General features: G+C 33.7%; 1 protein-coding gene across 1 annotated transcript; it reads left to right on the forward strand.

The window, feature by feature from the left end:
• The first annotated feature begins 199 nt into the window (after window positions 1–199).
• Window positions 200–16453, forward strand: GNL2 (GNOM-like 2). The gene is made up of 6 exons (XM_088852589.1): window positions 200–911; window positions 1621–1920; window positions 5192–6493; window positions 7205–8062; window positions 9261–9914; window positions 15522–16453. The coding sequence occupies exons 1-6, from the start codon at window positions 564–566 to the stop codon at window positions 16227–16229; spliced, it is 4170 nt and encodes a 1389-aa protein (XP_088708715.1). The 5' UTR covers window positions 200–563; the 3' UTR covers window positions 16230–16453.
• The last annotated feature ends 444 nt before the right edge of the window (window positions 16454–16897 follow it).

Here is a 16897-nt window from a genome sequence, read left to right on the forward strand (position 1 = left end):
TTATTATTTATATTTTTTATAGATACGCCCTAATGAGAAGATGGTTCGTATCAAATTTTATATTCGAAAAATTTGTATTAAAAAAACTAAAAATAAAATACTCTGAGATGTCGGATCTAAGACCAAACGATAAGTGGCTCTCTTGATAAAAACTCAACGGCTGGATGGTAAAGAGAGGATATAGCTTCTATGGAAAGAAACATTAAAAAACTTTCTCAATTTAAAACCCGAAATTTTTTTTTGGGTAAAAGGACTTCACCTGAAGGTGTAAATAGATAGTATAGTCCCACAGAAATATAACACATTTTGGTATTAGACGTGGATGGCTAATTGTACCCTGTTAACGAAAATACCCGACAAAGAAACGCGTCAGCTCACTCTCATAAGAAGGCATAAAAGCAGGAATCCGACCAGGACCAAAAGGTGTCATTTTCAGTTCATGTAATCAATCTCATATTTTCTCATTCATCGTTGAAAAAAACTTCAAGCCAAAACAGAGACGAAGACAAATCTAAGTTCCGAGGGAAAGAAACAGATAGAACAAAGGTCATGGAATTTTAAGAATGCCCAAGGAAGACGAAGATAAGGGCTGCGCCGCGTCCCAGAGGCCAGCACGTAGGTCCGAGCGCGAGCTTGCCATCTCATGCATGATAAACACAGAAGTAAGCTTGGTCCTGGCGGTTATGCGCCGGCCCCTGGACCATGCCTCCCCTCAATTCCTTCCCACCGAAGAGCCCCCAGAGAGTCCCCTTATCCAATCTTTGAAGGCCCTTCGCTCATTCCTCTTCGCCCCCAATGATGATTGGGCCTTTGTAGATCCCACGCTCTTTCTCTCCCCTTTTCTTGATGTCATCCAGGCCGATGATGTCGCTGCACCGGCCACTGGTACTGCTCTCTCAGCTGTGCTCAAGGTATGTATTTTTTACAGTATCATACCTATAGTTATGGTAACAATACGGTCATAAGGGTCGTCATCTTTCACTTGTAAAATGAATGATGATGAGCGCAGGGGGAAGGCAAAAACGTAGTTAATTAACTTTTGCATGGCAGTCTTCTTCCATCACGGTCCATCCCATGGGTTGGACTGCCATAACCTGTATTGCTGCCATGGCACATATTTATCATACTGGGTACACGAAAAAAATTTATTTTTATTTTTAATCTTTTGTTTATAAAAAGCAAAATGCCATGAGTACCTACGCCACATTGGGTTCGCGTAGAAATATTTATAAAAAATATTTTCATGTGAAAAAATTCCAGAATATTTTCATACCAATTGTATTTTAATGCTTATTTTCATACGAATGGACAACTAATTGATGTAAAAATATTCTCACACTTAACCAAATGAAATAATTTTTTCAGGTAAAAAAACTTTCATGAACCGGTCACTACTGGGAGTGCTATACGTACACAAAAATTGCATCCACCATACCAATAAAAATGGATGGCAGATATGAATGGATGTGCAGACATACACGTTCTATGTCTGTACGTTAATTTATTTTCTTCGTCTCTACTCGAAATGGATGGTGGATGCACTGTTGTGTATCTTATTTCGCATGCGTTATGCGTGCAGAATATGCCCCATGTAACAATAGGAGAGAAATTATTTACAAGGTGTTACGCATGGAGATCTTCGATGGAAGAACGCCTACGGCGGCCGAGGCAATGAAGGCGGTGGTGGAGGCCGTTGCTAATTGCCGGCTTGAGCGCACGGACGCCGGGTTGGAGGATGCAGTCCTGGTTCGGATACAGCAGGTGTTGTTGGCGTGTGTGCGGTGCAAGGCGGGAACGTTGTTGGACGACCGGGTAGTGTGTGTGGCTTTCAACACGTGCTTCCAAGTGGTGCAACAGGCAACTGGGCGTGGAGACCTACTGCACCGACAAGCCCGGCACGCCATGCACGAGCTCGTCCAGGTTCCTCTTCACTCTTTCCACATGAACCTCTCTCTCTAAAATGAGGTCTCTCTGTATACACAGATTAGATTATGAAAGGAGGACAAATATGGGCTCCGGCTTTTGGCTCAATAATGAGGGTGTCAAGGGCTCTTTGCTTTATGGAGTCCTGGGCTGCCGCTCAATGGCATTGGTTCAAATCCGAGCAAGGTTATAAAACAGTATTCGACAAATCGGCCGGTCCAACTTGGAATCGACAGAGTAATGTGGAACGGGTCAGCGGTCGCGTTGGTTTTGCCTGGTTTAGGTGGTCTGGCCGATTATTTTAAAAAATTTCAAGAAATATATCTAAAATCTCAAAAAATAAGAGATTTGTATGCATTGTGTTTTCGATTTTTTATGACTTCGGAAAAAATTGGAATGCGCTTTGGCATTGAATATTTATTTTTATACCTTCTTTAATGGATTATTTCTAAAATAGTCTTGGGCATAAATTAATTTTTTAAAATCCATTTTTTTACTACTTTTCAACATTTTGATGTATTTTATTTAATTATGTTTTAAATATACTTCTGGTATCGTTTAAATATTTTTTTGTGTTTTTAATTTTTTTAACACTTTTTAACCCGCTCAGGCCCGGGACCTGACTGGTTAGGTCGGGTGAGCCGGCCAGTCTCCGAGTTACACCGACCTGGCCCTTGGCCAGTTTTCGGATCCAGTTTGAGCAATCAAACAGTGCTATAAAAAAACAAACCTGATCATAAAGCTGTGCATTTAAAAAAAGAGAGAAAATTTTTAGAGGAGAAGAACTTAGTAATCCATAATTCATATACGCAAAAAAGGAAAAGAAAATTGAAGACAATCATCTCAAAGTGAAGTCTAACTGATTTTCAAGTTACCTACATAGGAAAATATCTTTTTTCACCTATGTTATGGTCGAGATTAAACTTTTAATAAAATTGTTCTCTATTGGGTTGTGGGGCAGTTGGCTAGCGCGTAGGTATCCTGAGGTCGAGAGTTCGAGCCTCTTTTACATAAAATTTTTTATATGTTTTATATTCTTTATTTCTTCCCACTCTGTAAATAAATTTAATTCTAATTTTTATGAATTAGAATTAAATTTAATTCTAATTTTTTATATTCTTTATTCCTTTTATATTTTATATTCTTTACTCCTTCCAACTCTATAAATATATTTAATTCTAATTTTTATCCTTTATTCCTTCCAACTCTCGAATTTTTTATATTCTTTATTCCTTCCAACTCTCGAATTTTTTATATTATTTATTCCTTTCAACTCTATAAATTATTCCTTCCAACTCTGTAAATAAATTTATTTTTTATATCCTTTATTTCTTCCAACTCTGGAATTAAATTTAATTCTAATTTTTATGAGTTGGAATTAAATTTAATTCTAATTTTTATCCTTTTTTATTCACACCTTTTTCCAAAACTCTTTGGAATTTATTTTTATATCCTTTATTTATTCTTTCCAAATCTGGAATTGAATTTATTTCCCCCATGTCATGTCCTTTCATTTTATTCTATTTTTTATCATTTTTTATTCACACCCTTTGCCAAAACTTTTTGGAATTTATTTCCTCATCCTTACAACTCTGGAATTTATTTCCTCCATGCCATGTCCTTTCAGTTTTATTCAAATTTTAATCTTTTTTTGTTCACACCCTTTGCCAAAACTCTTTGGAATTTATTTCGTATATTGTGTCCACATACTGTGGACACTTAAGGCACCTTTTAATGCTTAAGATTGAACCAACTTCATCCGAGGGGCAAAAAGTGGTTTGCTTTTTATTTTTATTTTTTATTTAAAAATGGAATTAATATGAAATTTAAGTTTTAGCTTTATTTTTATAAATAGAATTAAATAATGATAACAAAACTTTTGAATAGAAAATGTTGATCATAATAACTTTAGAGGAATTTTGGTCATTTTTATTTAAAGTATTTTTTAAACATTTTTATTCAGTTTTTTTTATAAAAATAATTTTATTTAAATAAAAAATAAAATATGAAATTAATTATTGGCCATTAGATATAGCCTTGTTAATTTTTGCCCCACCTTCAAATAGTGTCGGGAAATGTGGTATATCCTTTTTTATTCGCACCTTATTACACCTGCTACAACTCTGGAATTTATTTCCTCCATGACCATGTCCTTTCATTTTTATTCTAATTTTTATCCTTTTTTATTCATTCCCTTTGCCAAAACTCTTTGGATCTTATTTCTATGGTACTATTTTTATTCTAAATTTTTTTAGAGTTCGTTTATTGTGTCCACTTACTGTGGACACTTAAGGCACCTTGTAATGCGTAAGATTGAACCAACTTCATCCGAGGACAAAAAGAGGTTTTATTTTTATTTTTATTAAAAAATAGAATTAATACGAAATTTAAGTTTTAGCTTTATTTTATAAGTAGAATTAAATAATGATAACAAAAACTTTTGAATAGAAAATGTTGATCATAATAAATTTAGGGGAATTTTCGTTATTTTTATTTAAAGTATTTTTTAATCATTTTTATTCAGCTTTCTTTATAAAAATAATCCTATACCCTAAAATTAAGTTACAAATTTTATTTAAATAAAAAATAAAATATGAAATTACTTATTGGCCATTAGATATATCCTTGTTAATTTTTGGCCATGATATGCTCTCCTCTTTTGTTAAGGTGTGGTTTGTATAGAGCCGAGGCTCTAAACAATCAAATTAGAACCCACCTTCGAATAGTGTCGAGAAATGTGGTTTCAATTCTAGAAATCTAGCTTTAAAAGTTATTTTTATCTTTAATTTTAAAATTTAAAACTTAAAAAATAGTGTAGATCGAGCAAATCTATGAAAACTTGAACAACTTAGAAATTGACGGTCCAAAAATGCATTACAGGATTCACTATTTCCAAAACTTGAAATCCATTTTTTTTTCAAGTCCATGCATCTTGAAATCAAGATGCTCGAAGATATTTGGGCATCAAAACAACCTTTTTTAGTGAAATTTTTGAGGTAGGCTTTAATTTGATTGTTAAGAGCCTAAGCTGTATATAAACTTTTACTTATAACCATCAAATGTGAAATTTGATAGCTTGGGTGTGTCACAAAGTTTGAGAAAATTTATTTGAACTTTGAGCTTGATGAAATAAATGCAGCCACCTAATTTCGCATCCAATGGTCAAGATTAATTGTGACCACCTTGTATGAAAGATAAATGGTTTCATTATATACTTTCCCTATTTGCAATTCACATGTTTTAAAGCTTACATAAAATCAGCTTACAGGTCATCTTCATGCGTTTACCTGAGCTCGAAGGCACAGACGATGATAGAGAAGACCTTGATTCACAGTGTGAAGACTCCTCTTCTTCCTCCCATCCTTCTTCAGGCTATGGAATTGCATGCATGGTAGATATATTCTATTTCCTATGCACACTCCTTAACTTAGTTGATTCTTCAGATGGAGAAATGAGTGGTGGAGGTTTTGATGAAGACATGCAACTTTTTATTTTGATTCTAATAAACTCAGCCATTGAATTGGGTGGTGAAGGAATTGGAAAGCACCCAAGGCTCCTTAAGATAGTGCAAGATGATCTTCTCCACCATCTGATACATTACGGACCACGAAGCTCCCCTATAGTTCTCTCTATAATCTGCAGCACTGTCTTAAACCTATACCACCACCTTCGTTGCTCTTTGAAGCTCCAACTTGAGGCCTTCTTTGTGCATGTTTTGCTAAGAATCATAGCCTCCAATGTGAAGTTTGCTCCCTCATTTCAAAAGCAACAACAACAAGAAGTAGCCATTGAAGGTCTGATAAGCTTTTGTAGGCTACCCCAATTCGCAATGGAGATGTATACAAATTTTGATTGTGATCCCATGTGTCAAAATGTGTTTGAGCAAATTGGGAACTTGCTTTGCAAGCATGCTTTTCCGGTTAACTCTCCGATGACTAGTCTGCAAGTGCAATCACTGGAAGGCCTTGTGGTCATAATCCAAAACATCACGGATTGTGTTCTAGATGAACAAAGCAATGAAGAAGATAATATTCCTGTCGAAATTACATCCTACAAGACTCTATGGACAGTTCAATGCGACGATTATGAGGATTCCCAAAAGTGGGTGAAATTTCTAAGGGAAAGGAAGTGGTTTAAGAAGAAGTTGGCCATTGCCGGAGACCATTTTAATAGGGATCAAAAGAAAGGAATGTATTTCCTTAGGGCTAATCACTTAGTACCAGAGGAACCAGACCCTCAAAGTGTAGGTCACTTCTTGAGGTACACAATGGGTCTTGATAAGACACTAATTGGAGATTTTCTTGGAGATCCTGATGAGTTCAATATACAAGTCTTAAAGGAATTGACATCGACTTTCGATTTTTCAAGCGTGATTCTTGATATAGCATTGAGAACATATTTAGAGACTTTTCGATTACCAGGAGAGTCTCAGAAGATACAAAGAATCTTGGAGGCCTTTGCTGAGAAGTTCTATAGTGATCAGGAGACCGAAATGTTTGCTGACAAAGATGCAGTTTTTGTACTATGCTACTCACTAATCATGCTCAACACAGACCAACATAATGCTCAGGTAGTCATCCACCCTTTCATAAGGCTTTTATATATAATTTCCTTTGTGCTTGGATTATCATTTAGTTGGATTTCTTCAACCCTTAAAAAGTTGTTTTCTTGAGTTCATTTTATATTAGTATTGTTAATTCTTGAGATTTTTGCTTCTTCCGGAGACCCGATCTTTTTAAATTTTATAGATAAACCTCCTGGTTTTTATATAGCCGACCCCTGGGATAAGGCTTGGATGATGAGATAAACCTCCTAGTTTGTTTTTATTTATTTGAATTGTATTTTAATTTTTGTAAGGATTATTGTTTTCTAATATTAACACTTACTAAAATGATTTGGCCTCCCTTGCCATCTCTTGCTATTTTTATTTTCTATTCGAGTGATTAATGAGAAAAATGCATCGGTATTGACAATAATACCTCATTTTTAGGATAATGAGCAAATATTTGCAATACTATGTGGGTATTTTAAATAACCATTTTTCTTCCTCATGTTAACCAAGCTAGCTCACATATTCCATTTCACCTCTAATATATTTTGATTGGAATATCTTATATGGAATACCACTGATTTTATAAAGATTTCTTGGCCTTAAGTTCTCCATTGGCAATTTATTTTTCTTGAATTTTGTCAATTGTTGTGCATATTCATTTACTTGAGTAAGTTCCAAAATTTTAACCTCCTAAATAATTATTGAAAAGTTCTTGCGTTACTATGGCAGGTGAAGAAGAAGATGACTGAGGAAGAATTCATTCGCAATAATCGGTGCATAAACGCCGGAAATGATCTTCCTCGAGAATACCTATCCGAGCTTTATCATTCTATAGGCAACAATGAGATAACCCTCTCCTCTACAAATGATCACGTGTCTCCAGAAAAAGTACCTAGCAAATGGACTACACTAACCAAGACATCAATTAGTAAAATGGAGCCATACGCCATTTGGAAAGGTGGACCACAACTCGGTCGCGAAATGTTTGCTGCAATTTCAGGCCCCTCAATTGCTGCAATTTCAGCATCTTTTGAGCATGCAGATGATGAGGAAATCATTCGCATTTGTATTGAGGGTTTCTCAGCCATTGCTAAGATGGCAAATTATAGATTAGAAGATGCATTAGATGAGTTATTAACATCTCTATGTAAGTTTACAACATTACTCAGCCCCTACACATCAGTAGAAGATACAATATATGCATTTGCCGATGACCCAAAGCCCCGAGTCGCTGTCATAACAGTGTTTGCAATAGCAAATCAATATGGTAATTCCATTAGAAGTGGGTGGCGAAACATAGTTGAATGTTTGTTGAAATTGAATAAGTTAAAGCTTTTGCCTCAGTCCATAGTGGATAACCACAATGACGAGGATGAAGAAGGTGAGAATGAAGGAACACAAGGAAATTCAGCTGCAAATTTTGGAAAATCAGAAGCAGGGGTCATTTTCCCTTCTCACTTGCATCATGTGTTATCAAGGCGCAACTCTGGTTTGATGGGGAGGTTCACGCAGTTCCTATCACTTGACACATGTGCCGAGGACATGAGGACATCTCAAGTAGGCAATGAATTTGAGAGGAACCTACAGGTATTCCTTGTAGTGTAATTTGATCTAAACCGACTTTGACAAAAAAATAGGACAGAACACATACTAATCATGTTTTCTTTTGGGTAGTTAAGTGGGAAAAGGTCCATTTCCTGTAGTAAGAATGGAATTCAAGGCATCATATTATGGTACACTCCACCCTGACCATCTATGCCTTGAGCCCATTCCTCCATACCATATCATGTTAGTGATAGTAAGAACAAATTTCATAAGATATTGAAAGCGAAAAGTTTGGCGCACATGGTGAGATGAAAGTATACATGCATATACATGTGTAAATGCATACATTCGTTTTATATGTATACACGTACATGCATACATATGCATGCATGTGTACATGTATGTATTCTCACGAAACACATACCTATTTCTAGACAAGATCATTGTCTCTATGCCCCATTTTTTCAACCTACGCATAAAAGGAAACACATCCATATTTATTCTAGCTTCATTTTCTTAATAAATGAGTAATTCAACTATTTCAAATAGGGAAAACATCTCCATATCCCTCTATTTTTAGGTTTCATTTTACAATAGATGCACGGTTTTAAAAGATATGTTGGGGCATAAAACTCGTACATTTTATTTCTTTTAACCGTCTGAGCCAATTTAAACTTGTTTTTTTAGGCCAAACAAATCTAAAAAGACATCTCAAACTTCTAGAGAGAGAAGGGCTTCATGGAGGTGAGAGGTTATTGGCAAGAGAGAAAAAAGTGTTTGGAAAACACAGGAGGAGAGTGAGAGAGTGAGACAGAGACATAGGAAGAGAGAGAAATAGAGAAGTTTGAGACATAAGTGAAGAGAGAGAAATGATTGGGTTTAGAAATAGCATGTCTTTCTCAGATTTGTTTAAGTTAAAAAGTAGGTTTAAAGTGGCCATGTAGTTAAAAGATATCTTTTGAAACCTTGGGTTTATCATGAAACCTAAAAAGGGATATGGAGATATTTTCCCTTTCAAATAAATACGAAGAATCTTGGCTTTAACAAGCCTTTATTATGTAAAAGCTTCACATACAATATGCTTTTCATTGTGTTGATGAATGTGTCATGTATGCACATGAGTAGCCACTAATACAAACCATCAAAACAAATTCTACTATGATATGTTGCATGTAAATGATATGTAATCTTGGCTTCCTTAATAAGGTTTCATAGTTTCAATGTTTGAAATTTTCACCAGGTTATCCAACAATGCAGCATAGACACCATCTTCACAAGAAGTGGATCTCTCAACATAGACTCCCTAGAGAACTTGGCCAAAGCCCTAGTAATAGCAGCTGGTCGAGCCCAAAAGTATAGTAGCACCCTAAGCGAGGAGGAAGATGCAGTGTCCCTATGCATTGAGCTCCTAGTAGGTATCACCATTAAGAACACAGACCGGTTCGCTTACTTTTGGCCCGGTGTTTACGAGTCTCTCATCCTAATCTCCCATTTCTCAGCAATTTCCTTCAACTGCTTCGTAGAGAAGACACTATTAGGTCTTCTTCGTATATGCCGAAGAATAATGGCTCAACGACCAGAGAAACTTGCCGAAGAGTTAATATTTAGATCGATACAGTTTACATGGAAGCTAGATGCTGGGAAGATATTAGAAACAGGATGTGAGCCATTTGTCAGGATGGTTAGTAGGATATTGATACAAAATGCTGAGAGTATACATACTCATGTAGGTTGGCGTAGTGCACTATCACTGCTCTCATTGAGTGCTCGAAACCATGAGGTGTTCGAAGAAGGCGCCGACACACTGGTGGGGCTCATGGAGGGAGGTGTGCATATCACCAAAGTGAACTTCCTCATGTGTGTGGACACAGCCTTTGGGTTCGCCGCGTCCAAGGTAATATGCTCAACTAATAAATTGAGTTTCACTTTAGTCAAATGTATTTAGTTTAAATCATTGATTTAAAAAGGGGAAAAGTTTATATAGAGCCTAGGCTCTAAACAATCAAAGTAGAGCCTACCTCAAAAATTTCAATAGAAGAGGTTGTTTTGATGCCCAATTATCATCAAATTGATCATCTCGACATCAAGATGCATGGACATGAGAAAAAAATAGATGTCAAGTTTTGGAAATAGTGCATCTTGTAACGTATTTTTTGACCGTCAATTTTTTAAATTTTATAATTAAAGATGAAAATACATTTTAAGGCTATTACAAAAATTTCCAATATTAAAATCATATTTCTTGACGGTGGGCTCAAATTTGATTGTTTAGAGCCTCGGCACTATACAAACCGCACTCTTTAAAAAATGGATCGGTGACTAGGATCTGACATTACAAAAACTAGTCCGGATTCGTGAAAAAACATGTGCAAAAATAGTGAACTGGTCCAAATCGGTGATTTGGTGTTTTTACTGTATTGAAACGTTATTTTACTGTAGCAAATCGCCAGTGTTCTTCTAGACCCAAGCGATTTTCTATATATTTACAGAACCGACACGGGGTGACCGATTTCTGGATCGAACTTGGCGATTCTATGCCAACCCGGCGTTTTTTAATCACTGGTTTAAATCAATGCCATCAAGTTAGACTTCAACTACTAGTCTAAATCAATGCCATCAAGTTAGACTTCAACTACTAGTCTAAATCAATGCCATCAAGTTAGACTTCAACTATAGATTGACATTGTTTAGAAATGACATTGTTCTGTTGTTTTTTTTTTAAAGGGAAATGACATTGTCCTTTTAAAAGCAAATCTGGTTTTTATGAGTCCTAGGACTCAATATGCATCCCCTATTCGCAATCCATTTTGTGATGGATTTTGGACTTAATGTCTTAGTTATATATAATTGTTCTAATATGGCGATCATGAGTGTGTTAAAACAATTACAAACTAATTTTTGAAGAAAAATATACAAATTAAAAATAGAATGAGCTATCAGCCCAGTAAGCAGATCTTTGCCTTTCTTTAGAGAGACCACAACTCCACATTTATCTTTAAGATGTATGTGTGATGCCTTGGGAGAAGCAAATGTTTATGCATACATAAACCTTTTATCCTTTTAAAAAAGGAAAAATTGCATACATAGTTTCCAAATGAAAATTTTTAAAAAATATGACTTTACTTTTTTTCGAAAAATGCACCAACTTCTCTTCTTGAAGAAGAGAAAAATGTTTTCTCTCTATTGTGGCGTATTTTCTCTACATCTCTAAAGCCATAGTTATCCCATAAAATCAAAAGGGAACAACTAGTTTGAGCCCCTAAATTTAAGAAAAATGTTAGGGATTATGAGATCGAAAATTTTTAAAAAATATGACTTTACTTTTTTTCAAAAAATGCACCAACTTCCCTTCTTGAAGAAGAGAAAAATGTTTTCTCTCTATTGTGGCGTATTTTCTCTACATCTCTAAAGCCATAGTTATCCCATAAAATCAAATGGGAGCAACTAGTTTGAGCCCCTAAATTTAGGAAAAATGTTAGGGATTATGAGATTAGAAGATTAGGAGAAATCTTGAGCTCCTAAATTTAGAAGAAATCGTAGGGATTATGAAATTAGAAGATTAAGAGAAATCTTATAGCGTATTCTCTATATCTCTTTGAATTCATGGTTATCTCAACGAGTTTGTACCCCTATATTTAGGAGAAATCTAGGGATTATGAACTTATCCGAAAAAGACCTTTGGTGAAGGGGAGAGAGAGAGTTAAAAAAAAAAAAAACCGTTTTTACTCATCTAATGGAGAGAGAGGTAGAGAGAGGATATGCAGACCCACAAGAGAGAAAAAAATTTGGTTCTTGAGGAAGAAAATTTAAAATTTTTTATTATTAAATAACCGAAATTGATTCTGTTTAACAACGAAAAATAATTTGAATTCAGTTGTTGAATAAGGTAAGATGGTAATAACAGAAACTATTAGGTAGAGCTGTAATAACAGAAACTATAATAAATATGTATGTAATTTTTCCTTTAAAAAATATAGAATACTAAAAATTAAAACTGTGAAATAAGAATGACTTCATAGAGCAATATGCCATTTGTTGGCTTGTAGGCTCACACAAACATATACACACTGATTCAAAAAAATTCTGTAAAATAAGTTTCGTAGATTTGCATTTTTTAAAGATAATAGCACTAGATATACGAATGAAATGATTTTGAAATTCATGTAGACTAAGAGTGTTAGGAAGTTAGTCCTCTCCTTAGCAACTTGTGAATTCTAAATTTTCAAACCACACAACCTATATTGCTTCTAAATGACAAGTAATTTTATGAAATGTTTGAATATAATTAAAGAACATAAAATTACCAAAAAAAAAAAGAAAGGTCAAAATTAAGAAAAAAGTACAAGAAATTCAAATTTTAATTGAGTTTTTTGGTTGTTGAAATTGTACTTGTTTTGACATATATGAATAGTATACTTTTCAAACATGGTTACATTGTCCCATTGAGCAGAGTAGTAGATTATTTTCCCTCTTTAAAGCAGATTATGGATTGAAATCCTATGATTAATACCATCTCTTAACGACTTGCTAGTGGACTTACATATGTTGTAGTATAAATATAAAAAGAAGTCAGAAGAATAATAAAATAAATCAATGATTCATTTTTAATGCAAAATGTAAGCAGAGTTAGATGAAAAACACAAAAAGAAAAGAGAAAAAATAAAAAACATAGAACAAAGGAAAACTATAGTACAATTTTAGTGTCCTTATCTCCTGTTTCGGGCAACTTAAATGACATTAGTTTTACATCCTAAAGAATTATGCCAAACTATTGGATATGTAAGCGTATACAAGGTTATTGTCAAAATTTTAGAAATTGATTATAAACTATTTTTAAAGCATAATTTTTTTCTAAAACTAGCCTCTATTTTTTATTTTAAAGGCTCTTAGAAGAGGAAAATGTACCTTTTTTATTTTAAAAGCTCTTAAAAAAGGAAAATGTATCATAAATAAAAGTTTAAATTTCAAAAATTTAAAATCCATAATTATATTCGGGACACTTTAAAATTCATTTTCTGTCTTTTATGTTTGGGACACTTTAAAATTTCAAATATAAAATTTTGAAAAAAATAGCTGGTAAATTTGTACTTGAAATTAAGTATTTAAAAATAACCAATAAAGCTGGCATTCTTTCTTTATAGTCAACACATAAAAAATTGTAATAACAATTAAGAATTAGTTATAAATAATTTTGGAGGCACTATATATATATATATATATATATATATATATATATATATATATATATATATATATATATATATATATATGTGTGTGTGTGTGTGTGTGTGTGTGTGTGTGTGTGTGTGTGTGTGTGTGTGTGGGTGTGTGGGTGTGGGTGTTAAGAATTTATGCTAGTTTATACATTTAAGAATCATGAAAACAAGCAAATGATTTTTTTTAAAGGAATTAGAATCTTTAGTTATAAAGAGAAAATCAACAATGATAGATTGTGAAAATTCCTGCAAAAGAAGATTTTATTTTAAAATATAAATTTTCTATCTTTGTACTAAAGAACTCGAATGAAATTTTCTAGTGTTTAAAAATCCTAAAAATTTGTTATAGATAAATTTTGAGGGCATAAAAATAATAAAATACGAATAGTTATTTAGTTGTAAACATATTAAGGAAGAAGAGAGAGTTCTCTTATACCTATTTTTGTAGAAAAATGCATGTAACTTTTATGAGTATTTTAAAATTTTTTAAAATAAAAAAAAAATTAACTACTTTTAAAGTATGGAAGTTTTTAGAAGAGGCAGAAAAATAAGTCATCAATTAAACAAAAAAGTACAAAAAAAACTTAGAAATTAATTGTAATGAAGATTTTGAGAACAATAGTCAATTTTTAAATGGTGTGGTTTGCACAAAGCTGAGGCCCTAAACAATCAAAGTAAGGCTCACCTTCAAATAATATATTGCTTCAGTACTTAAAACCTTTGTGATGGTCTGAAATTTCATTTTAATATCTAATTATAGAATTTAAAGCATACAAAATAGTGTAGAACGAGCAGATCTATGATCACTTGAAAAATTTGAAAATTGACAACCCAAAAAATGTATTACAATATGCAATATTTTCAATAATTGAAATTCATTTTCCCTTATGTCCATACATCTTGAGGTTCAAATGATTAATTTGAAGATTCTTTGTCGTCGAAACATCATCTTCTGAGAGCCTCACCCTTATTTTATTTTATTTTCTATTTTTAAATTATAATTATAAAGGAAAGCTTCAATATTAGAAAAGGAGAAAATAATGGACATAAATTTGAAAATTGACGTTCTAAAAAATGCATTACGAGATGCAACATTTCCAAGAATTGAAATTCATTTTTCCTTATGTCCATACATCTTGAGGTTCAGATGATCGATTTGAGGATTTTTGAGCTTCGAAACAACATCTTCTAGTGAGTTTTTGAGGTGCGCCTTAATTTCATTGTTTAGGACCTCACCCTTATAAAATCCAAAAAAATTATGGATTTATTTCTAATGTGCCTTTATATGTTTTTTATCATTTTGGAAAAGATTGAAAAATTTTTTGGCATGAATACTTATTTTTACATTTTGTCTTATTTTTTTTAATCAATTTTTTAAAATCAAGTTTTTTAAATTTTTTTTTAAAATCAATTTTTGGATTACTATGAATCTTCATTTTGGATGTCCTTTGTTTAATCAAGCTTTAATAAACTAATATCTTTTTGAAATTTTTATTTTTTTTATACACTTTTTGGACTGGCTGGGACATACCGGATAAGTCTATTGAATCCGCCGGTTTACCGGTTATTCGGACCAGCGCTTGGCTGATATACGAGGCTGTTTCGATTTTTGGAACACTGCCTCTGGCCACGGTCCATAATTTGGAATCATGCCACTAGTTATTCTTTCTTCTACTGCTACAGAATAAAGGGAAACTGAGAAAATTCTATCTAGCTATTGTCAAATAGCCACTATTTACCACTGCTTTCAACACAACTAGGGTTCCGAAAGCAATGAATCGCACTAGTATTCCTGGACAAGCCGAGGAAAATCGTAGTAGAATTTTGATAAGTGGTGTGGTATGGAGAACAAAGGTCTTCATTTTAGTAGAGAAGATCTTTTAGAACGGCAAGTGGTGGGGAATAAAAGGAAACTGACTATGTAACAGAACGGGGTTTTTGTGAAAGAAAAAAAAAAAACCGTTTATTGTGGAGAAAGAGAGCCTTCTTGTAGATTATTATTATTATTTTTATTCTCATGGTGCATGGTAGAGATCTTGGATTCTCATGTCTATGCCTTGTTATTGTGATTTTCTTCCCAGTTTTTTTGCTCTGTATTTGTCTGTTGTTGGCTGTTTATAAGTTCGTAGCTGCCTCATTTTTTCATATTATGACATTGCAAGAATTTGACCCATCTTACTATCCACTCTAAACTCACATGTACACATACACAAATACATAATAGTTCTTTTCACCTTGCACAATTTAATTTGCTTATATGGTTTATGTTCTCTTATATTTTGCAGTTGTGTCCTCCAGAGAAAAGCATGAAACTCCTAGATCTCATGGCCGCATCTGTGACCCCGCTTGTGGCCTGGGCCAGGGCCGGCTTCTCTGACCCTGGTAGCGGCAGTGGCACCGGAAGCAGTGCTAGCGGTGCCTCTGGTGACGAGGGGATGGTGCGCGGTGGTGCAATAGGCATGTTCATGAAACTCGCAGATGCTCTGCGTAAAATAACATTAGTCAGACGTGAAGAAATACGCAACCATGCTGTCTCAACCCTATGCCGTGCTATCATCGAAGCTGATGAAGGCCTATTTTTCAGCCCCCAAGCTTGCTTACAGTGCTTCAACACTGTGGTTTTCGCAATGGTCGACGACTTGCTTGAAAAGGCCACAGAGAAGAAGTTTATGGAGGGCACTGTGGAGATGGCCATGGAAGTTTTAGTCGAGGTTTTTCTGAGACTTGTAGAGAGAATGGGAACTGTTAGTGGGTTTAGGACATTTTGGCTTGGTGTTCTGAGGAGGATGGACACTGGAATGAAGGCTGATGTTGGAGGAGGAAGTGTTAGAGAGAAGATACCTGGTTTGCTAAGGAAGATGATAGTGGACATGATGGAGAAGGGGATACTGGTGGAAAGAGATGGAGATGAGTTGTGGGATATTACTAATATTCAGATACAATGGATTGCACCTTCTTTGAAGGAAGAGCTATTCCCAGAAGACGAGTTTTAGCTGGGGAATGAATGCTCATTTGTAAATTGAAGCTGTGTTATATATATATATATATATATATATATATATATATATATATATATATATATATATATATATATGTGTCGATATCTGATGTTGATACATGTAAATTCTAATGTGGTGGTCTTCCCGACATGATATGCGAAAGAACGGAAGAAGTGGATTTTAAGTGATATTAAGTAATAGAAATTTTTTTGCAGCGATCTCCTCCCTTTCTTTCTTGATTTCATTTGAGAATATATATATATATATATATATATATATATATATATATATATATATATGGAAAATGAGCTTAACGGTTCAGATTGAATCTGGACCGATCTGACGATCACGGATGTCCGGTAGTGTTTGAATTTTATTTTATTTTTTACAATCTAAATTACTTGAAATTTTAAGCGTTTGTTCTACTCATCAAGCTATACCTAATAAAAATATAAAAAAAATAATCCACAAAAAAAATTGATCTAAATACCCCTGAAACTTTACAAGGGTATTTTGGTCAATTTCATGTAAAATATATTTTTGATATTTTTCAAAGATTCAACTATTTTTGATGAACACATTCATAAAATTTCAATTGATTTGGATTCATAGAAAAAAAATTAAACATTCTTGAAATTTCAATTGATTTGGATTCATAGAAA

This window comes from Amborella trichopoda, chromosome 11, assembly GCF_054954075.1.
Source record: "Amborella trichopoda isolate Santa Cruz 75 chromosome 11, AtrichopodaSantaCruz75HAP2 v2.0, whole genome shotgun sequence".
Classification (NCBI taxonomy): domain Eukaryota; kingdom Viridiplantae; phylum Streptophyta; class Magnoliopsida; order Amborellales; family Amborellaceae; genus Amborella; species Amborella trichopoda.

Coding starts and splice junctions, on each gene's coding strand:
- GNL2 (XM_088852589.1), top strand. CDS start 564: ATGCCCAAGGAAGACGAAGATAAGGGCTGCGCCGCGTCCCAGAGGCCA. Junction 1,921..5,191: donor CCATGCACGAGCTCGTCCAG/GTTCCTCTTCAC, acceptor ATCAGCTTACAG/GTCATCTTCATGCGTTTACC. Junction 6,494..7,204: donor CAGACCAACATAATGCTCAG/GTAGTCATCCAC, acceptor TTACTATGGCAG/GTGAAGAAGAAGATGACTGA.